Here is a 24,440-nt window from a genome sequence, read left to right as displayed (position 1 = left end):
AGGGAACTCGGGGTCCGAACAAACGCACAACACAGCCGCCAGTGAGCTGCACAGCCTGGCACCCTTGGTCCAGGGGCCACAGTGTGACATGAGAGCAGGGCCGCCCCCTGTTCACAGTGCACGAGGGACATTTACAGACCCCAGAGTGGTTCCTGCCCTGCTTTTGAACTTGTTTGCTTGAAATTCCCCACGAGTGTGTAACACGGAGCTGTGGCTGCTGGCTCGTGGAGTCTCTGTGCTGGTAACAGTGGCTCCTCTGTGTGCAAGGGGCGCGCTGGAGGGCCCCTCGGTGCGGTCCAACACTACACAGCTGGACTCTTTTAGTGACAGCTGAATGGCCAGAGGCCGACTCAGCCAGCTGTCTACCTGAAGCTCCTCCACGAAACCAGCCAAAAAAAAAAAAAAAAAGAGCTCAATTTCCTCTGTGTTCTGCAACCGTCACTGATACATGGGTGTGGCTGGCGTTGCATGAATCACCATAAGTTCCCACTATATTACTGGCAAGGTTACATGTGTTTTAAGTGAAGAGAATGACAACCAACAAGATACATGCATGTTGCAACCAGAGCGTGGCTGCCATTCAAGCCTCTCCTCAAAACTGCCCAAATGATAAGAGAAAAAAAATAGTGCAAGGAAAGGGAAAGTCTGCCGGTGTGCTCACACCATGGATGTGATGTGGGTTAATAGAGCAGGCTGCTGTAATCCTCAGGACTTCACCAGCCAGTGCGGTAGATGTGGCATTGACAGGACTCACCTGGAAACTAATAAGTGACAGACATCAATCGCACCGCTCCTCGTCATTTAAATGTCACACGTGAAGAAGAAGAAGAAGCATTGCAGCGACGAAAACATGACTGCGGCGTCTGCACACCTCCATGCAGCCAAGGTGTGCAATGTAACACACACACACTGGAGGACGACATAGGACAGTTCGTGGCTGCACTTTTCTTTCTTTTTTTGTGTGTGTGTGTTTGTTTTTTTTAAACATACACTGGTAGTTATTCTCCTCCCTCGAAATCCTCGGGATCACAAAAACAACACGGCAAACATACTCCCAAGAATTAACCCTAATCTCATCAAACAAGTTGAATCACTTCCCCCGGAGAGCACGCAGGGTGAAGGGACTCCGGCTGCACGGTTCTTACCCCTTCTTTAGAAATGCGGTGTTTCTCCACACGTATGTCCTCCCCACAGCCGAAAGGAGAGATTAGTTACATCCACGTCCAGCGGTCTCGAAGAGAAGAAGGGAAGCCCGCTTGAGTTTTTTTTTTTTTTTTAGAAGCGGCTCGGACCGGAGAGGAGGCTTTCTGCGGTCGCCATGGCGGACGACTGAGTGAGTGCGCCGGGTAAAGACGGGATTACATTGAACCGAGTGGCGGATCCACTCCTGGTGCCTTCTACTGAGACAATGAAGGAGGTGCAGCACCTCCACCTTCTCAGCAGCAGCGTAACACAGGACAGCAGCACCATCTAGCGGCGTCGACTGGAACTACCGTATATTCAGATATTAAACATAAGCCGGTGGGTGCACAGCTTTTGAGGGACGTGACCCCCTATGACTACCTTTTTACGGCCTTAGTGTGAGGACATGAGCAGTTCAATGACTCGTTTTTCACCTGAGGTTGTTATTTTTTAAATTATTGCCAAACAGCATACAAGCAACATACTCTATACCAACACATACAACAACATAAAGCATACACTATATCAACATACAACTCAGCTCAATGCAAATAAAAAGTATAGGATAAGAAATGCAAATTAAAGTATACCCATGGATAATTCATCAACAGGAAAAATGTTAGGAAAATGTTTGTTTTTTTAATCCCATGAATCCAATTGTGACCCTCTCATAATTTCTGTTGATTTGATCAAATATATGTTTTGCCAAAACAATCTAGATTGATAAATAGCACTACAGGTACAAGGGGAAATATTGGGGTGAACTGTCCATTTTAAGGTCAGACCATCTTTATCCATAGTGCCTTATAATGGTATACTTTGTTTTGTTGTTTATACACTTAGTGAAGTATTACCATTAATCCTTTTGTTGAATCCATGCTTTTTTAATTGGTATTGTTCTAGATTTCATTGTTTTATATACATTAGCCCAGAATCGGCCTGACACAAAGACTGACCCACCGGTGAATCACTGGGACTGTAGAGGCTAATTTGATTTGCTCTATTAAAATGTTTATTTAATCATTTATCTTGGCACCATGGTGTAGTTCAGAATTTATTTAAGTATTCATTTTAGTGTAAACAAGAGAAATCAGTGCGTGAGTCAAGATGCTAAACATTTGTTGCAAATAAACACTGTGATGTATTAAAGGAATGTCTCTGACTAATGTATACACGGAAACGCAGATGTACATTTCAAATACTGTCAAACAAAGACCCGCCTGGATTTAAACAGATACTGTCTTATTTAGATTAAGGCAGTGTGTGTGTGTGTGTGTGTGTGTGTGTGTGTGTGTGTGTGTGTCCCTTCCTGGTTGTCTGTACAGTGTGTGTAGCCTGTTCTTTGTCAGTATAGTAAGACAGGGACTGCCACGCAGCAGCATCCACTGCAGCCACCAGCTGAAGGACTCTCTTTTTCTTTTGCACTATAACATGCTAAGGCTTAGCCTATATTCATTTGCATTTTTTAAGGTGCATTTTACACACGGTGTGGTTGAGATCAGAGAGGACAGGAAGTCTGAGTATTGTAGGTGACCTTTAATACAATTCAAGACACTGCACTTTATTCAGGGTCCACTGGAGGGTGCTTTGGCTTTCCATGAGGCATGGGTGATAGGCAGCAGGACCACAAGCCCACTAGGCCTTTAAAAGTTCAAACACATGACAACATGAGATAAATATGTAAATAAAAAGGAAGTTTTCTGTCTCTTCCTCTCTTGCACAATCATCTCTGTAACAGTCAACAAGAGTGGATTGTGCCGCTTATGACTTATGTATCTTAGGAAAACTCATGGCATGTCACGCATGAGAATTGAAACAGTTTGAATACCACACTGCACAAAATGTAAATATATTAATCCAGCGGGTTAAGACACTTTTTTTATGGGGTGACAGGCGGGTTTAGTTTTAAAGAAAGGGGGCACATTTTTTTAAATGAGTACAAATGTGTTAAGACTCACATTAAAAACCCTACTTCTTGGCAATAACAAACAGTATTGATAGTTACAATTCTATTCATTCAACAACTGATCGCCATATACTTTAATAATTCTAAACATGAAATAATATCAATAAATTGTGTCTCTTTGAGGTGGGTTCTTTAAATCTCTCTTTGTGGGGGTTTTGCATCTCTGCGGTGGGGCCTATCCTCCTAAGTGTTCATTGATTTGTATACCATGCTTCTCCTGTCCTGTTTTATGGATGGTGGCCTGGAGCTTTGGCTGGGACCGGGTGCCCCCACATCGCCCACTCCTCCATGTATGGAGCTGTGTGCAGGGACGGGGATATTTTATCTCTATTGTCTCTATTTCATTTCTGCTGCTCGCCCACCTTCTCACTGGCAGGAGGAGAAGTCTCCTCGGTGGTGTGGGACTGAAGAGAAATCACACTGAGTGTCTTGGCAGCTTCAGAGGCCCCCTGGAGGCACTGGAACTGAGGCAAAGATGAACATTTCAGCGAAAAAAGAAAACAGGCGAGAGACAATGCTGTTTTGGATTTGTTATGTAAGCAATTAAGATGGGTGCCATGTTCTTGGTGATCTCAGTTATGTAATAACCAAATATTTACCAAGTTAACTTCCCACTGATCGACACAGGGTGAGAAAACACGTTTCCATGTTTATATTAACTCTAGAGCTAACCCTGTCTCCTAAAAATTGCATTCCCCCAAAACTAAAATGCATTCTCAATTATGTTTGACTAGAAACGTATTTGACGTATTACAAATATGTTTCTAATTAACGTATCTTTGCCGTTTGTTTTCTTGCTAAATCTACAATGCTATTAATTAGAAGAAAAGCGTACTCTACTCTTTATTATTTTTCTGTTACTATTGCTTTGTAGTGATAATTTAATTCAGGTATATTTTGTACCATCAGCGCATTATGACAGCATTAGGCTTTTAAGAAGTAATGTATTGGGAAAAGCCTTTTCGCTTGATCACTAACAAACCTCTCCCCCCACCACCTCATTGCTTATTTTAATAAATGGGTAATTTGAAATTATGCTTTTTTTATGCTACAACTGTGCGTGTATACCATAATGTAGTTTTTTTTCACCTAAACTGATTCATACAACTTCCATCAATGGGGATTCCCAAGTGACCTCATAAGGTCGAACTGTATTTTGTGTCTGGAGCTGGTCCTGGCTCCTGGCTCCTGGGCCCTGCCTCCTGCCTCCTGACTCCTTGCCCCTGCTTCCTGCATCCCGCCCCTGACCTGGTCATGGGTCGGCCTCCTGCCTCTGTGGCCCTGCCTCCTGCCATGGCCCTGCTGATGCCCCTCCTCTCTACCTCCTTCTGTTTACATGGATTGTGGAAATCTGGATCATGGATACTAATTATTCAGAAATTTCTGTCATATTCATTGAATGTGTTGTAACTCTGTAACGCTGTTCATTCTGTACACATGACATCTATTGCTTCTGTCCATCCGGGGAGAGGGATCCTCCTCTGTTGCTCCTGAAGATTTCTTTCTTCCCTGTAAAGGTTTTTTTCAGTTTTTTTGGGGAGTTAAATTACGCCAATTAAATGGACACATACATCACTAGAAGAGAATAATAACAGAAAAACAATAAAGACTAGAGTACGCTGTTTCCAATTAATAACAGTAATATACAAGAAAACAAACGGATACGTTGATTAGAAACGTGTTTGTAATACAAACGTAATCAGGGAGAAAATACAGTTCTACTCAAACGTAATTGAGAATACATTTTAGTTTTGGGGGAATATAATTTTTAGGAGACAGAGTTGCTAGAGCTCAATCATTCATATCAGCTGACCAGAATTTAGGCTTCCAGTTTCCTTCAACCCTGTGTACTCGAGGTTAAGGGATTCAAATGATGCCACCTCACAGCCTGATTAATCTGCCTAGCAACCACATACTTTCTCCCACTCTCTGTGCAATGTCTTTCTATACTGGAATACAACCTACCCAGACTTGCTGTTTGGTATATTGATTTAACATATCAATTCAGGAATCTGCAACGTGTAAGGACAGAACTAAAATAATTATGCTTCCGTTTCAAGACAGGCCCTCAAGATAATATATATATATATTATACAAATCCTATTTTTCTCCTTTACAAGTTTGCATATAATCCAGTGGTCTATTCAACCTGACAGCCGCCTGAATTTTTTTTTTTTACATTTCCACACAATATCGTTCCCTGGGGGTGTATTCACCTTAAGAATGAATAGAGGATGGAAATGAGATTTCCATTTCTATTTTAATCTCTGCAGCAGCAGCTGCATCTAATACCCTGTCACCGCTTCCCACTAACTCTGAATACCAGGTCATTAAAGCCAAAGCTAGACTTTTACATTTCTCCAACCCCCACAGCTCCAGTCAGTCTGGAGTGAGTCTGGAGCCACACACACACACACACACACACGGACACACACACACACACACACACACACACACACACACACACACACACACACACACACACACACACACACACACACACACACTGACTTACTAACTATAGTCTAATTGCCTGAGCTTCTTGGTTTGGCTTACTTCAAACAATGCCATCTCCTCTGTTTGAACTCCATCTGAAAATATCCCAGTTGCTTATATTTTATTACAATTGATGTTTTTATAAAATGGACGAGGGCAGGCAGTGTTTGTGTGTGAGCGTATCTGTGTGTGTTAGTGACAGGCTGTATAATCAACAATTATAACACACTTTATTTATCTCTTGTTATGGTAGATACTCTGAAATCAGCAACATTTGTATGAATTCTAATGTTGGTTGAATCACATCTCTGATTAGTTTTTAACAGTCTTTGATTGAAGCGCGCACTCTTTGACCCAACAGTTCCCGTGAGGCCATTTTCTCATCACTGTTTTCAAAACAAGACGGGGAAAACGAGTCTCAGAGTTTAAAGACCTCAGATGAGACCCAAAACCTTCTTCACTAATTAGAGAGTCAATCGTTATTGTCAGCAGATGCTATTATGATGCCTGTGTTGAGACATTTGATATCTTAAGGTGTCTTTTCCAGTGTTCGGCATCCATCCAAGGCTCTCTAGAATGAGGCATCCTCCTCTTAGACACGAACACCGCGGAGCTCCTGCTGAGCCCTCCACCTCTACAAGAGAAGGGAACCAGCAGGGGGGAGCCTCATTGCATGCTCTATTACTACATATATAAAGGCAGCAGGATTACTGAGAGTTTTATTACTGCCACATTGCTGTTTGCATGAATTAGGCTAGAATTAGAGATTCTCTGCCTGACCTTATTTAGATTTTGTCAGATTTGTATCATACTTGGGGACAGTATGGCTGTCTGTAGTTATGTATAACACATGGTTTATTGCTGTCATCAGGAGGAAACCACCATTTGTTTTGGAGCTGCTCAAACCATGCACCATGATGATCAGCCATCTTTGACACGTTGTCTAATATCTGTAGTGACGGTGTCCAACATGACTATAAATGAGCATAAGTAGAGCTCGCCTGCATCTCTATCCTGTATCTCAGAGTGTTTGGCAAGCTTTGTTTTTGTACTCGTTTTTGTTGACGGGTGTTGTTGCTTTGTGCTTTTATTTGATCTAATTATGCATTGGTCTTAGTGTATTTCATCGTTGTAATGTTGAGTGTTGTTATTTGTCATTTGACATGTTTTGGCAAGTAAATGCATATTGGAAAAGTTCAATAAAAAGATATCAAAATAATAATAAAAAGTGGAGCTACAATTCCTTCGCTGTGTTGCTTTGTGTTGTTTGTTCTGTTTATATTAACGTACAAAAAAAAGCCTGTGAATGTTTTGTCTTGAACCACGTGTAAGAATACACCAAATCCTTCAGCTTTTGTATGAATCCCTGCAATTAGTACTCCAATTTATAATTTTAGAAGACTACATAACAGTGACAGATGGTATATTGAAGTCTGGATGCTGTGAGAACAATTTCAACACAACGGTCACGAAGTAACTGCGACAAAGACGGAAACATTCATCCGAGTGATTGTGCATGAAACTGAGTTACTCACTGTCGGCTTTTCTCCATCTCCAAAGTGTCGCTCTTAAAATGCGATTTTCGCTTTCAAGCTAATCTGGTGGGAAAACGCCGAAATTCCAATATGCATGCAGGAGGGAATATGTTTGACCCCTTACGTCTGAGAACTGACAACAGAAAGCACAAAGTAAGTCACTTCTCCAGCACACTTGTCTCCTTTCTAGTAATCAGTTTATACAACAACATTATATATATATGTATCACTGTGCATCAATGCTAAATTAAATGTGAACTCTACAGGTCCGTCACAAAATCTGCTGACCAACACCTCAAAAGCTCAAAATCAAAACTATTTCTATCTAAAATATACCACTTAATATAGTGTTTGGTAGTGTAATAACAATGTATTATATTTTATAGACTGGTCATGTATTTAGATTGTAAAATCCTAATCTGAAACCCAATAAAAGTAAATACAATTATGAACTACTTTCTATGAAAGAAATAATGTATATTTGCATATCTGGACACCTCTAGTGATTACTGACAACATACAATATGTTGTGATTTAGGTGAACTCACCCTTTAATGGCGACATGGATTATGACATAAACACATGTATCCAGTTGAGGAATGTGTCCTTACACAGATCATCCCCCCCACACACACACACACTCCTGTGTTACAGCTGCAAATTAGACTGTGAAATTGACAACTCATGTGTTACCATCTGGTTGCCATGACACCTAGTTATTGGGCCTTCTGACAGTAGCTCGGTTTGTTTGTCCCCCCCCCCCCCCCCCCCTGCACAATAACATTGTTTCCGATATAAAAAGGCATGAAACATCAGGGGATTGGGGGGGGAATGTGGGCTGAGAATAGCTCGGTTCTCTTCAACGGAGGTCCGGCACAAGCAATCAATAAATAACCAGTCTCCATGTTCAGCGAGGAGCACGTCCTCGGGTGTTCCACAATGCTGTAAAAGTAATGCATCACCATTAGGGCAAGGTGGATACCTTAAGCATGACCTGTTGTGCCTCATGGGGAAAATGTTCCCTCTAATTGTGTAATTTCTCCCTTTTACATCTCACCCTATGGATTTCCACAACCCCTTTCGGTCATGCTCCCCCCCCCCCCCCCCCCCCCCACCCGCCTGGAATGCATTGAGACTTTTAATGCTCCGCTGATCAATGAGACAATTAAAGCAATTTAAAGGCTCTTTTGTTCAGTCTGAGCATCGGAATCTCCTTCATCCTCAAAACTGCTGGGCTGGCAGGGGACTCCTCTACTCCTCAGGATAACAGCCTCATGAACTCACAGCCCCTGGATTAAAAGTGCACAGGGCAGACATGGCATTTTGTCATGGCCTGCTCTATCCCACACAGACACCCCAGGGATTGTGCTGCAGTCTGGCAGCGATGGGGGTGGAGGCGTGACTCATGCAGCTCCCCCCCTTTCATCTTGACATTTGACATACTGATGTCGAGGATCTCAGCTGGAACAAACACGCTGTGCTGAGTCACACAGCTGCAGTGTCTCTGAGCCCCCCCCCCCGGTTTACTGATCCGAGAACGGGTCACAATAAGTTAGCGCCTAATCCATGAAACTCAAGGGGGGTTTTGTTGTCAAGCTGAATTTATTTTTATTTTCCAGTCCGTTCCCCACTGGGAATTCAACATCTCATGATGCTATCGTTTCCTTGAAAGTCTTTATTTCTTCAACGCTTCATGGACTTGAGAAAAAAGGGAACTGGGGGAGTGCGCAGTGACATTTTAAAAAGGCCAAAGAGACAAAAGCTCCACAAATTAGGCTGATTCCTGCAAAGCATTCGGTAATCCATTCTCATTAAAGCTCTCTCGATGGACAACTACATTAAACTGCGTTTGACCATATGTTACCACAAGCCCAAATGATGCTGCTGAAAAGTGAGTGATGCCGGAGGGCTTCTGGTCTCCTAATGAAGCCCACTGAGACTTCTCACCTTCAGCTGCTTTCGCCCTCTGCCCGGTCTCATCCGGCTGGTTAGAGAAACCTCAGCTAGCAAGGAAGCACAACCAGGTCACACGGGCTCGCTGTGTAGCTCCACTTACACCGAGCTGAAGGGGGATGTTGACAAGCGCCTCAGAGGACATGCTGACAGACACTTTTCTCGGATCCATTAACCGCCAATTCTCCCAACAGGCCACTTCCACTCTGCATCAGTACTTAGAAAATTAGTTGGGAGGCAAATCAAGAAAAAAGGAGAACCCAAAACACGGAGGAGTCCGTCATTTTTAATCAGCTCTAAAAAACATTTAATCTTTAAATTCAATGTGTGGTTCCGCACACTCTCTGGCACGAGGGATTAACTACAAATCCATGTTAACCAAAACTGAAGGGTTTATATATAAAAATGCATTTATAAATAAGATTTATTTTGACTACTGTGTAATAGGTTATCCTATTTATTGCACAATCTGTGTTTCTATGTTAAACTGCAGAGTGCATTGTTGCAGAATCCTCAAATAAAACAAGGTGTTACAGCTTAGTCTATCATTCATCAAATGATGTGACCTTGAAGAAATCTCAAATGTAGCAACTGTAAAAATGTAAAATGTACCGTATGTCTCTAATAATATGTTTCAAATAGTTGTATTTACTGTTGAACCATGATACACTCTACTCAGGTTAAAAGGTCAGTATAAAGACTGGCCAAAACCAGTCAGTATACTGTCATTTTAAAAAAGATGAAAAAATATTTTGTTGTTGTTGTTGTCATCTCCTATGAAATGTTGTCAAAGTAAGGCTTTCAAAGCCTGATGGGAGCTGAGGTCGCTAACAAAACAGCTGTTTTCTCTTTAGTAAAAGCTATCGACAGGTATTAGCCGACGCCTGAGATGCCAGACTAAAAGGGATCCAAACAAATGAAAGCACAGCTATGTTCCATGTGGAGTGCACAACGTGTGTACCTTTCCTCCTCCTCCAAATAACAAGGAGAATAACAAACTACCCAAAACTAAGCTGAGCCCTGACGAAAACCAACCAAAAGCAGGATACTGAGGAGGAGTCACGTGGTGCATGAGCAGCAGTGACTATGTTTGGCTTTCTTCAGTTAGACATGCCAATGAATATAAATACTGTAATAGCTACGACACAGGGCTCGTGTCGTAGCTCACAGTGGATTTATCAACATTTATAATTCCTGTTTACATCCCCACAAAGCCCACAAATTATGGGAACTGTCATTCCAAAACGCAGGGCATAATTAACCTCAAAATCAATGTAAGACTTGCGTTATCAATATTTCTTTTGACAGGATTAAGGCTGCAGAAATCCTTTGCATCTCCTGGTGTAGGAGAGAGTGGCTAAACTCTGTTACATAGAAAAAGAACTTTAGTAATTATGTAGAATCACAAGTAGGAAAAGCAAAGAAGAAAAGAAGAAGTGTTTCACGCACTTTTATTGTTCAGGTGTCCAATGTAACAGCGTCACCATTCAGAGAGGGAATAAAGAGTAAATGGTCACATAAAAAAATATAAAATCAACAATGAAAATGGTCACGCGGGGCCAGTCTGGTTCCCGTGGCAGCACAGATGTACAGCCGAGACAGTGTCCAGATCCTGACATGTGTTTTGGTTTGCACATTTCCACAGCCTATAGTTATCTCAAACAATTAAGAGTCCTTTTTTGTTTTGTTTACTAGCCATGCATACAGTTGACAGTTCCACACGTGTTGAGTCGGTGTCTTCACAGGAGCTGGCACTTTCAATACAAAATATGTACACTACCGTTTATTATTATTGTTGTTATCGTCGCCTTCGTCGTTACTACGTGTTACTATGGATTCGAAATACTCTGAGCACAGACAGAATGAGATCAGGATGTTGAAACTCTTGAGCACCCCGTTTTCATATTGATCGGAGGAGAGAAAAAAAAGAATATGTAAAGTATGACAAATGTTGGCATCTTCACTTTAAATGTCACCGATTCCTAAAGAGAGTTGAGAGCGAGAGAGAGAGATATCATCTGTAGAGATATTCAAAAACTGAAACGATGAACTCTTTGTCCCATCAGGGTGAAGCAGTTAGTTATATTACTACTCGGCAATCTGAGTCTCGCAGGGGGGGGAAATGAAACGTCACACGATATGTTAAAGACTCTGCTATTGTGTCTCAAAGTGAGAAGATAGGAAAGAGATGCCTGCACCAATGTGTCAAGAAAGACACTGACTTGTCTTCCATTTTCTCTCCATTCCTTTTTTTGATGATAGAAAAGAAATATATATATATATTGATAAGAAAATGGAGGTGCTTTCAGGTCACCTCTTTGGTTCAGCCCTGTGATGAGTAGGAAAAAAAACCTCCAACCATCAATGCACAAACTAAACTGGGAGAACAATTGTACATACTGTAAATCAAATACTTCTTACTATGTAAAACAACTGGAGCCCATAAATCTGTTATTGAATGTGTGTACTGTAGCTACTTGCAACCTAGTTATGGTAACAAAACCAGGCGAAAACACCTTTTTTTTTTACTAATTTATAAGAAATTATAGAACAACCTAAACGGTAACTATCTTAATCTGTGATTGATTTCTGATGATTCCTTCCCCCCCCCCCCCCCCCCCCCTCCGCAACTCAAAAGGATGAAGACACACCCAAACCACAGAAGAGAGTAACATAAGGCCTGTTCCTTTTTGTCATTTGTCAATTTCTCCTGCGGCAAATTCCGGGCATTCCTCGTTCAAAACGTATTCATTACTCACATCTCTTTATTAATGATCATGTCACTGCTGATTTTATGCTCCGTGGAGTTAAAACTCCACTGCGCTCAACCATGAATTTGTTATCCGTCTAATTGCCGTGTGTGTGTGTGCGTGTGCGTGTGTGTGTGTGTGTGTGTGTGTGTGTGTGTGTCGGGTTGGTGGAGCGTCCTGTGAGTATACTTTTTTGCCTGGCCTGTTCCTGGAGGCCCCCGGGGCTATTGTATATTGCACGAGGAGCAGCACGGGTCATCCTTGTCTGGCTGGGCGGCGTAGTCCATCTGCCGAACGATCTCCGCGAACAGTTCGTCTACCATGGTTTTGCTCTTGGCCGAGGTCTCCATGAAGGGGCAGCCCCACTCCTCGGCCAGGGCCTGACCTTCGCTGGACGACACCTCCCTCTCGCTTTCCAAGTCCACCTTGTTCCCCACCAGGATCACAGGAACCTTCTCGTACCTGAGGACAGACGCAGACGTCAGATGTGCTCACTTTTAGTTTCACTGAACAGTTTACAAAGACGGGCTTTCAGAACTTGGTATTAGCAACATGCCTAATGCTTCAAAAGCTTTCATTGGCACCACTAATTAAAACCTTTGTTCTCTGCATGGGAAAAACCTAATATTCCATAATCCAAAGATTTGACTTTGAATTGCACCCCATTGCGATGTGACCCACTAAAGCATTCAAAAGTTGTTTTCTTTTACCTGGAACACTGGATGACTTAAGCCTCATTTATTAATTTTCTTCATATGTTTCTTGGATTTCACAAAGAGCAGGAAAGCCATGCCATAAATCTAAGACAATAGGAATTCATATTGTGACAATTATCCAGTCTTCACACTTTACAGGCTAACATATAGACATCATGCACTCATACAGTAAGCACATATAAACACACACATCTTAATACATGTGTATTTAGGTAAAAAAAAGTACATTTTAAGTAAATGATTTCATACTTTCAGAGTATTCTCGAAGATATGTCTAAGACCATGTTGGAGTAATGATAAATAAAATGACAATACAACATTCTCTGTGATTGTCATGATTAGCATGTCTATGGCCTGTAGTCTACACAACTGCAAATACATATGCAGATTATATTCAAGTGTTCACGATAGTTTACTTTACCCCAAACAGAAAAACAGCAGTCAATTCCTCCTTCTCTTTTTTGGTTTAATGGTGGTTTCTATCCCCCATGGTGCATTTCTGGTAAATAATGTAGTTATTAATAGCACGTTTTAACATGCATAGTCTGTCTCAGCAAGGCAAGCACCTTTACTTATGCATCACATCAAATTTACAGGTAAACTCCAGGAACGTCTGCACCTTCCTCCCCGTTGTTTATGCAGCACATTTCAATTCAGGGTTAGTGTCATCTCTGTGATTGATTGCTTACAAATTTGAATACAACGGAATGAGCATTGACATGTTTTTCTATTAATGTTTTAGTGGCGGCAGAGTAAAAGGGGTGATTTGATTGACAGTCATAAATGCTGACTGTTGGACAGGTGCTTACAATAATGCCTAGACTTCAGCTTTAAGGCGCTTATTTATCACAACAGAGACAGAAAAGTATGGCAATAACAACCCTCTACTGAGAGCCTTTGATTACAAAACAAAACAAAGGCATGAATTAGAAATCATATTAAAAGGACCATAATTAAATATATAGTCGCGATAATAAACATGGGGCTAAGACAGGAGATCACCTGACTGGAGTACACAACGTTCATCCCCATCAGATCGCAATACTACTGACAGTACAAGTGTATTTTAGATTACTTCCAGGGACCCTGGAAGTAATGTGGATGTAATATAATGTAAGTATAATGTAAGTAATGTAGTCCCACACTCTGGGACTCATTTGTGTTTTCTTTTCACTTTACAGAAAACATTTTCTGAGTACTTTGTTTATTGTTAACATGCCGGGAAAACTATCTTTTGCAGCATGAATTAAAAAAAATGTTGAATGCAGGAAGAAATCCAATCTACAGAATTTTGTAAAAAATAATATGATAAAGAATTTGAGCACAGGTTTACATCTTATCTGTAAGATCAAACAGGGGAGAGAAGTCAGGTGATGAAAAGATCATTGTTTATTAAAAATCAAACAATAAAATCACAACAGATATAAATGAATATCACAGTGCAGGAAGAGACAAAAAGCCAACTGGGCTTATTTGAAGCCTCCACCTATATAATATTTAAAATATTACAAAATTACAAACATAAAATGAAAAAATGTGATGATAAATGCTTGTTGACTGAGTCTTTGGCGTTTATGGAATGATGAGTTGATGAATCTGATGAATCTGCGAAGACTTGGTGGAGATTGGGAGGCGGAGAGGCGCGTTCCAGCAGCATGAACGTACTGAAGGTAGAGACATATTTAAAAGGAGATGATAGGCTAACGATGTAATTGTGTCGCTGTGCTATTGGACAGAAGAGACCAGCTGATCAGAACAGCCGATATCATGATTGACAGACGCGAACAATGACAGAAAGGAAATTATGAGTGACTGTGCGTGAGAGGAGTGAATCACAGATTTATGAGAAACAAACTACAGGCCGAGGCATGCAAGAGTATCTTCTTCCTGACTGAACTTACGCTCGAGCTTCCTTTGTAGGTTTTAAAACTCAGTTTCTCCATCCACATGACAGAATAAGTCATTTTAAATCACCCACTTGGTAAAGTAATTAATGTATTTTCATAAATCTCAGGATGGCCGCCAAAGAAGGAAGGCGAAAAAGGAGAAGAGAAACACAAGTGTCACTACTTTGGTGTACAAATGGATTTTGAACTGTGGGAGGAAGTTCTTCACGGGAAGAACCAGGGACCGGTGCTCGTTGCTGTGAACTGCCGCTGAACCTCCGTGCCGCCCACCGTGCCGCCCACCGTGCCGCCCACCATGTCTCATATAAACACCAACTCTGAAGCCTGACCTAGTAGAGAACAGGAAGTGGGTAGCAGAGCTCTGACCCCTGAGGGGAGGAAGCAGCCATATAATCCTTTGAGCTCTGAACTCGCTGCCATATCGCTGGAGTGCAAAATGTCCCTTTGGCACCGGACTACTGAGTGGACAGCGAGAAGAGATCGTCACTTAAATGAAATAGCTCGTGCTGCACTGGAAGTTACACCAATATCGTCACGACATCTCTTTTTGACATTGGGGAACGCGGCGGGGCCCTCTGAACACATGAGAAGAGAAAGACGAGATCAAAAAAACATCACGCGGCAGATCATGCAGAACCACATCCTTTGGTAAACAACAGGTTGTTGTTCCTTTCATTCTTATCTTTGAGCGAGCGGCTGGCGACGGAGCGCTTTCCATCTGTTCGGACCCCCGCCGCTCGAACCGAGTTTAAATGTCTCCGCTCACGACACCGAACAACATCGTCAAATATAATCTCGGAGTCATGCACCCGAATCCCCCCCCCCACACCCCCATCAACATCATTAGGGTTTTCAAAAGCTGCCCTCGCTCGATGAAATATACATGCTTCTAAATTATGTATAGGAAAAGAACATCCTCATCCTTGATTGCTATGGCAACAGGTATACAAGGAATTGACTAAAGCTGGAGCGAGGCGGAGACTGCAAAAGCACCAGCTGTGATGCTTTTCCAAGTCGACCTCTCAGAGGCCGGCGGCTGCAGGTTTCAGCGTTAAATAAGCTTAAACTTCCAGAGAACACGGAGCCGACTTTGATCTACTCATGAATACTTCATCCGGGGTGAACTTTAATCTCCGACGATCCGGTTCTGTTCAGGATCGGCTCCGCGGCCGAGAAGAACTACGAGGATTGGAGTGCCGATCTTAAGAGGCGGGTCGGCGGGTAAGCAAGACCGCGATAGCGTTCCACGAGGCCTGAGGCGACTACAGCTTATGCTTCTCAACTTTAACACGCGGCACAGTGCACCGGTCTCATTCACTGCATTCTTGCTGTCAATAAAAACCAAACCATTATTACCCTGAGAACTATTTCAGACCCCATCTCGGTGATGGAAGGCAGAGCATGCCTTGAACCTTAAAAACCCTTGCCCACCAATCAGTAAAAAAAAACCTAAACATAGTTGTGGGTGAGCAGATTGGAAGTCAAAACGTTGACTTTTATAACTGTACTTGTTTTTAAGCCAAAAGGGAGCTCAGCGTTAAGTTGGACTACTGGTGCCATTTGGGAGTCTGCTCTGCCCCCAGGCTGCGTGTATATATATCACGACGTCTTACAATGTCTTGTTCTGTCCAAAACGAACAGTCCAAAACCCCAATAATGTTCAATTTGATATGAGAGTCCAAGAAAATGTTTTCATATTTTATTTTTGCAAAAGCTGGAACCGGTGAAACCAGCTGGAATGTTTGCTTGAATTGACATAAATGATAAACCACTTATCACAACAGTTGCCAATTAATTAGTGAATGACGTACAGATTTGTTGACTAATCATCTCAACTACATCACATGACACCCAGATGATACTTCTGTGGATACAGATTAAAGCTGTAAATCTCAGAAATTAAAGAAACTAACAGGAGGAATCCAAATCAAGTCAGTCTAATAAGGTGATATCAAACACGTAGGTTTGCAGTGTCTTTTTTTAAATGTATTTTTAAACCATAACGGCGGACCTGACTTGGTCATGTTATGTAGCTCATTTCGGCCTCATCATAACACAAGTGCAGCGCAAAGACATGTGGCACCAAAGGAGAGGATCTATATATAGTCATAATAACAGCCCCAGGAGGTGTGAGACAGCGGCTGCCACGGATACCGAGGCGCCCAAGGCCTCGACATAAAGGGTGTCGGCCGAGGCCGGTCCACAGCACAGAACACGGACGCGGTGGGTTTACATGGTTTAGACATGAGCCTTCAATGACAAATTAATAACTGCTTGTGTTTGTGCTGTGACACAAACAACATGTCAGGAGCTTGAGCCCCACACTGGAGCCGTCTGACCCATTCCAGCTTTCACAGACCCACTTTATCTATAACGCACGATGCATCATCTCACACGGGCTTCGCTGACGGACGGAGAGACCAGCGGCCCAAGAGTCTCTGGATCTGACTCTGGCCAACACTAGCAGTGTGCTGGGGAGAGGGGGTCCTTTAGTTTAGTCAGCAAAGAGACATCCGCTGAGTCAGAAGAGAGCTCCTTTCCTCTGGCACAGCATCAAGGGGGAGAAAGATTTCCTCAAGAATAAGATATCTGGAACATCTTTGGTAAACACGCTATGGCGAGCACATGAATTCTGCATGAGATTGAAAAAAAAGACAATTTAAGGGACACGACATGAACTCTATTTTGGATTCTGGAAACAAATGATGAGCTTCCCCCTTTCCTTAAAAAGAAATGATGCCATTCACAGATGATGGAGACGCGGGCCTAGCCAATGTCAAACTAAGGAAACGAGTAGAGTTTTGACAGACTCCTCCTTGGATCTGAAGCAATAATACGGCCCTGGACTATCTCCCTTTGGTAATTATGTCGCCTGAGACAAATTCCTCCTTTTACTGTACAAATCTGAAATGCAAAGTGCCACTGCACTGGAAATTTGTTCAGATTGTTTTTCCATAAAGAGGAATATGCTTTGAGTAGTACAGAGGCTCATTCACAAGTCTGATAATTATACATTACACTGAGGATATTATTCCAGTGTCGACACTATCAGCCCAATGTAGGAAGAGCTCTAAGTTTTGCTTTAAAAAAAATCACATAAGACTAATATACAGTGCAGTAATGTATATTTATTATTTACTGTCAGTTTGTTGTTAATGTCTGATATCGGGCTGATACTGACTCCAGGAGCTGAACAACGGGTCCATTCTGTTTTTTTCTATATTTATGTGCGTTCTTGAGCGCATAGCTGAGGGAGTTATTAACAAGCACGCTCTATTTGCCAACAAGTTATATGGCTACTTGCAATATTTGCAAGTATCTCTAAAAGCATCATACCAAATAATGTTATGCATTTTTACTTTTTTTTTTTACCAAGTTGCTGGTGCACGATTTATTATTTTAAGAATGACAATCCATTAAATTGATATGAATGTATTTATTTGTAACATTTAGTTCTACAAAGTTAGAGAAGCCTTCCCCAAACGAGAATGATCCCAGTCGCTTATTAACGAAACACTGATATTGGATCAGCACTCGATGTCGGCTGTCCAGGTATTGGGGCTAAAAAAGTTGGATCTAAATTGATGATGCACAACTTACTTCTAGCTTTTATAAGTGAATTTGCCAGATGTTCCCGGATAACGACACATCAAAAACTTATGAGCCGTCTGCTATGATTCTGCAGAGAACTTTATGAGGATGTTTTAGTATTCACTCGCTGTATACATTAACAACAATAAAGCAGTAAACCATTTATTTTGAGACTTTGAGCTTGTTGCCTGGATGTTTTCATAGATGCTTGATGTTTTTCCTCTGTGCTTATCCATGTCAACAGATTATAAGTATACTTTAGTTTCTCTTCTATAAGAATAGATGAAACATACAGATCTGCACACCAAGTAGCTAAAGGGGGTTATTGTCTTACGATTCTAAAATGTGCAATTGTCCTTTAAATGTCTTGTAAAAACCTAATGCCCACCAGTTGTCATTATTCATCCTGCAAAACATCCAGGCACAACTGCTTATCGAATATCACGGCTCCCCATGACTTTGCATTCTCCATTGAAAGTGGTGCGGTCATGTGACCGGATGGTGGCTTGAGTTTGGCTGTGTAACCTACACACTTAGTCAGAGTGCAGGAGGACCTGGCAGCCTCGCTGCTGGTCTGGCTGGTCCGTGTCCTGCTGAGCTTTCGACTGCCTTTGGAGGTGCAATGGAGCCTCTGAGGCCGCTGTACCAGCAAAAGAGACGTTAACATTCTTTAACACAAAGGCCTTCGATGTTCACGGGGATGAAGCTTTGTGCGACTGGATGATAAACCGGACGGACTTCCCAGCTGTTTTATTTGCGCTGCTCAACTTACCAAAAATGCTGCACGGTGGTGTGGTGGCTAGGACTGTCACCTCACACCAAGAGGGGCCCGAGTTCGATCCCCGAGCCCGGGGGGGGGGTTCTCCCCGTGGCAGCGTGGGTTCCCTCTGGGTTCTCCTGGCTTCTTCCCACAGTCCACAGCCATGCAGCTCAGGTTCATTGGAGACTCTAAATAGTCCGTATGTGTGAATGTGAGCGTGTGGTCTGTGTCTATATGAGCCCTGAGTTAAACTGGAGACCTGTCCAGGGTGAACTTGGCCGTCGCCTAATGTCAGCTGGGATCGGCTCCAGCGCCCCGCGACCATAAATAGGATAAGCGGTTTGGATAATTGTAATGGTATTCGCCAAAAACTGTTAACTTGGAATTATCAGCTTAGCCCTCTTCACTCAGAAGCGATGCATTTCATTTCCTTAATAATTGACCATGAACTTTTAGAAATGATCTCAAAGTTAATTTTGCCCAGGATTTGATATGGGGGATTGACTTCTGTCTTGTTAACATGTTGTTGTTATTGCTGGCTAGTAAGCTAATAACATGAGCCCACAGCCATGCTAGCAGCTCTGTGAGGCAGAGCTGAGCTAAATGCTAACCCTTGTTCACAATCACAATGCTAATAGGATGATATAGTTGAAAAGTGATTACCAAGGTGATTACAATCCATCCACAACACACAAGTGTTTATGAACCAAATGTCACGACAATCCATCTAATAGTTGTTTGTGGGCACTTTGCACAACCCCATCCAAAAGTTGTGGCGATCAACCGTAAATTGCTTTTTAGAATTTTGTTTGTCCATTTATCTATAACTTTCTCTTTTCCACTGGTGCCACCCTCTCTTCAGGGCGGTCTCCCAATACAGAGCAGAAAACACCATCGCGTGCAGCCATGAACACATACTTTTGAACGCCATGTCAACTGTTAAGTAACAATCACTGAACTTTAGCTCAGTTCTTTTGCCCAGTTTTCACAATAGACAAATGAAAGAGGATCCGTCTGGGAAAGCCGGGAGACTTCTTTTATTGATCTTGATCCTTCCAACCAGTTGGCACATGAACAAGCCTTGACATGATGAACTCCACAGTCTGTAAGCACACATGCTGTACTTTATTACACCTCTTTCTTTTTCACTACCATCTTATCATGGCACCTCTTTACTTGATCTGTTAGCTCACTAATGCCCCACATATACCGATTGTATAGTGAGCCGCCGCTGAAGTCGGGGCGTGATGAGGTCCCCAGCGATCACAGGCCTCGTGTAACCATGGCGCCCATGACCTCTGTGCTAAAGCCACTACCAGCCGGCACTGATCGATGCTGACAGGGTTCAGAATGAGAGCGACGCACAGCGGCCCCTCTGACCTGAGCCAACACCGATATGGCCGCGACCGATATGTTTGGGCGGCGAGGGGGACCAGACGGGCCGGAGCAGCAGTGATACGGTGTAACGTTCAGGACCACCGAGTGCCGAGGCCGGCATCACAAAATGGATTTCCAAAACGGAACAGATAACCAAATTCATCAATACGATACAGAGACACCTGATACTGCTGACGCTCTGGTCTAAATGATATACTGGCTACATGTCGACCGTCACTCCGTTAATGTCAAAGGAAAAATGCGATGGCTGCAACTAATTAATATTTTCATTATCTGTCCATCTGCTTCACTTCAGCTTAAGATGGCATATAAGCTGGGACCTGAAAATAGTCATGTATTTACTCAAATGTTGCATGATAAATTACTAAAGAGATTAAGTGATCATCAAAATAGTTGCTGACTATGTTTTTTTTGTAGATTAGCTAAACAATAACTCAACAAATTGGCTCTAAATTTCAACCCTTTTTCCTGATTTTCTCTCTATTTGACGTCTCGTCCCATCTGTTCCTCTCCGACTGCATTCTGGGGGGGTGGGGGGGGTTCAGTCAGGAATGATCGCAAAATATTATCGCTTATCTAAAAATATAAAATGTCTTGATACTGCATTGCATGATGAGCTATCATTGGTATTCCTCGTGATGTAATTATTGAAAACGTGTGTACAATTGGAGAACCATTCGGTTGGTTATGAGTGAAAACACAAGAAGAAAAATGACACCGTGAAGGATCCAGAATCGAATGTGATTCGAATGTCGGGAATCATTCAGTGTGCTGCAAATATGAGTGAGTAATATTTATGAGACGCCCTTTCTGCATTTAATAAACAACAATCTTCTGAAATACATCAACGTTGAAGCCATGACTGACACTCGTGATTATGGGTGGTCAAATGTGTTTCAGACATTAATGCAGCATGTATGGGTCTCTAGGGCTACGTTGCTATACAGTTTGAGGAAATGAGATGCTCTGAAAAAGGAAACAGTCTTTGTTTGTATCCTTGGAGAGGTATGTGTTGGTTTACCTACACACTAGAACCTCTCACCCTAAATAACTGCCGTCAACAGAGAGAAGCTTTTAATGACAGAAATCTTTGATGCGTCGTTCTGAAAAGGCTTCAAACAAACAGCATCACCCAGCTGAGCAGAGCATAACCTTCTGGAACATCATCTTTGAATGAAACCTTTTGTCTTTGTAGTTTTTTTCATGGCTAGAAGGAGGATTCTGATGTCTCTAAACATCAAGTCGAGGAAAAATTATTTGAGTCATCTCTTCTTTATAACAAAGAGGATACATATGCGAATAAACAAAGAAATATGCATATAAAAAACTCTGTCATTGAGGATATTGAACTAAAGACTAGCCGTGCACCCGACATGTTTAACTCCACTGCTTCAAACACAATCTAAAGTTGGAACTACAGCGCAGGACTCTGAAATGAACTGCCGTGTAGGAGTAGCATGTGAAGTGTGATGTTTTCGCTTCAGAAAATAAATCCTGCTGTGACATTAGAGAGCACCACCAGACTCGGTTAGTGTGAAATCACACACCAGCCCGGCTGCATCTGCTGTGTGTGAGCATTTACATATAAAGACAAAACACATAAAAGACAAACACACGTATTGAAAAGACACACACGCACGCTGCAGACTGAACACACCTCCTCTTCGTTCTCAAGTCGTGAAGGTTGGGGGGGGGGTAGAAACATGTTGACCTCATTCTTTCATCCGGAGCCACAGATTTATAGGATTGTTTTTTAAGATGCAAAGTTCACTTGAGTAAAAAAAAAAGAAGGATAAATCCAATTGGGGACAAAGACGAAAGCAAAACGAGCGACAGCGATAGAAATGCAACACTAAAGCCTGTAACGACTGCACTGTCCTTGTGCCAAGCGTTATCTTAAGTAATTAGCTGTATCGGTAAACAGTGAGAGCTTTAAGCTGCACTGCTTAAAATATGCTTTCTCATTGGAACAGTCACGTCTCTGTGGAGCCTCCTGGACTGCCTATTTGGCCTGTAACACATCCACTGACACCGGCAATGACAGATGAACCCACTCAGTCACAACACAGCAGTGCGTGCTGCCACCAAATGATTTAACCAGCAGCGGCATCTATGACACTGTTTCTTTATGCTCTCGATGGGCTATTAACATCATGTCGCCAAGCAAGGCGACGTGAACCCCCACCGATGACATGGCAGCGGACACCACACAGCCTCGGCTAACTTCTCCCGTGCATCAATCGGCGGCTCGCTGCGGTGACCTCATATCTGGACCATCATGTGTAACAGCGCTCAGACACCAGACAATTTGTCATGCTTTCAATTGTGCCACTCCTCCTAAAGTGCTTGTGCGGGCGTGTTAATTAAAAACAAGGCTTCATCTCCTCCGACCACGATAGTGGGACATTTCTTTTTCGTGAAAAACCCCACACAACGTTTTGTTTTTTGAGCTAGGGTTTCCTCGAAGCTCTCTGCACAGCCTCTGATGCACGGAGTCCCCCCGGGTGTCCCCTGGCTGGGTGTTTCACGAGGGTTGCAGCATCCGGCACCGTGGGCAGCATCAGCAGCAGCAGCTTGGAGGATCACAGACAGCGTCTAGCACGCTATGAGTGTGAAGACCTGGCTGGTCTTCACAGTGCTGTGATGGAAGGAGAGGATCGGTCCTAAGATGTCACTGTCTGGAAACATTACAAAGTTTGCAGAAGCACTGAGGAGGTCTGAGGCTCCATTACTGGAGATCACACACAAGCAGTGTGTGCCCACCCCAAAATAGAACAGGCGTGTTGTGTTGTTGTGTAGTCTGCCCTGAAGATGCTCAGCATCTCCATTCAAGCACAGTTCTCAGACCAGGCCGAGGCCCAACCTGAAACTATAGGGCCGGATAGAGGCCAACACAGTGTGTGAAGAATAATACCCACACTTCAACAATCTGGACGTTCACGTTTCCCTTTGCGCATTATTTCACCCACCTTTTCACTCTTATGATTTGATCCCTCATCGGCTTTATGTCCTGGAAGCTCTGCTGGTTGACGAGGCTGTAGACCAGTATGAATCCTTGACCGTTCTTGATGTAAAGGTCCCGCATGGAGGCGAACTGCTCGGTACCGGCGGTGTCCAGGATCTCCAGCACCGAGGGCGAGGAGTCCACCTCGATCTCCTTGCGGTAAAAATCCTCTATGGTGGGGTCGTACTTCTCGATGAATGTCCCGGTGACGAACTGCACGGTGAGGGCGGATTTCCCGACCCCGCCGCTGCCCAGGACCACCACTTTGTACTCGCGCATCGTGGGTTTTGGATCAAGTCGTAAAGGGTATCAAATCTACGTGGACTCGGAATGTTCAAACAAAAATGCCCATTTTTGAACGAGTTGTCAATAACACCGTCTTTGCTCGCCGCCGCTCAGCTATGGCAGAGCACAAAGACTCGGTGGCCCAAGATGGATTTCATTGTAGAAAGTCCCCCATGCAGGCCAGACAGCGATACGGGCATCCGAACACCGCAATTGTCCAGAAATGTGCACGGGCAGGAAGGAGATGTCGCCCGATGATGTGGAGCGTGCGGGTTTTCATCTGCTTAACTCACCCTTCTCTACGCATCAGGACACAAACAAAACTTGCTCCATCGAGGACACTGGGGAAGACGCTGGCTGAAAGTGCACGCGCGATATTTTTCAAGCCGGATGCGGTCTCGTGGAAACACAGCACCGACTACAAGTAGTTCCACACTTAATTGAAGAACTTGCGTCCCTTTGTTTTCTTGTTCAACATCTCTGGCATGGCTCCGCTTCTCCCTCGCTTTTCCAGCGCCATCCCAGCCGCCATACTCTCGGGTGTGGAGACCCACGGCCGCTGCTGCCCAACCGACTGGTCCCCGCTCGGCTCCCGTACCGAGCTAGAAAAAAAAAAAAACCGTGCGGACCCTCCCTCCGCAGACGGATGTGCGAACGGTCCAACAGCCGGCCTCCGCGGTCTTTCGACCTCACTTGTGCCCGAATGGGAAGCCGCGCGCCGGGAGCCAGTCACATTCAGCGGCTGCGTTTCCGTCCATGTGTTAAAATTCCCATCATTCGGTTGCCCCAGTGACATCCGAAGGGAGCTCGTCCAATCACAGGGCGGCTCGAGGATGTGTGTATCCAGGAGGAGGAAAATGCACTGGATGCTGTTGCTATGGTAACACTGCATTTTGT

At 43.2% G+C, this 24,440-nt stretch overlaps 2 protein-coding genes across 3 annotated transcripts in view; both read right to left on the bottom strand.

Moving 5' to 3' along the window:
* Nucleotides 1–1,561, bottom strand: part of LOC117750984 (FERM, ARHGEF and pleckstrin domain-containing protein 1) — a 48,721-nt gene extending 47,160 nt beyond the window's left edge. The window contains exon 1 of one of the 2 annotated variants that reach the window (XM_034562468.1): nt 1,146–1,561. The gene's annotated coding sequence lies outside the window, so the exon portion shown is untranslated. The remainder of the gene's footprint in view (nt 1–1,145) is intronic. The other variant, XM_034562469.1, reaches the window with a different exon arrangement.
* Nucleotides 1,562–10,558: 8,997 nt separating this feature from the next.
* Nucleotides 10,559–24,422, bottom strand: LOC117750276 (ras-related protein Rap-2a). The gene is made up of 2 exons (XM_034561422.1): nt 23,224–24,422; nt 10,559–12,344 (listed from the first exon to the last, which is right to left on the bottom strand). Exons 1-2 carry the CDS (start codon nt 23,535–23,537, stop codon nt 12,107–12,109), a joined length of 552 nt encoding a protein of 183 aa, XP_034417313.1. The 5' UTR covers nt 23,538–24,422; the 3' UTR covers nt 10,559–12,106.
* Nucleotides 24,423–24,440: the final 18 nt, after the last annotated feature.

This window comes from Cyclopterus lumpus, chromosome 21, assembly GCF_009769545.1.
Source record: "Cyclopterus lumpus isolate fCycLum1 chromosome 21, fCycLum1.pri, whole genome shotgun sequence".
Lineage (NCBI taxonomy): Eukaryota > Metazoa > Chordata > Actinopteri > Perciformes > Cyclopteridae > Cyclopterus > Cyclopterus lumpus.
This window is presented reverse-complemented; position numbering and strand designations above follow the sequence as displayed.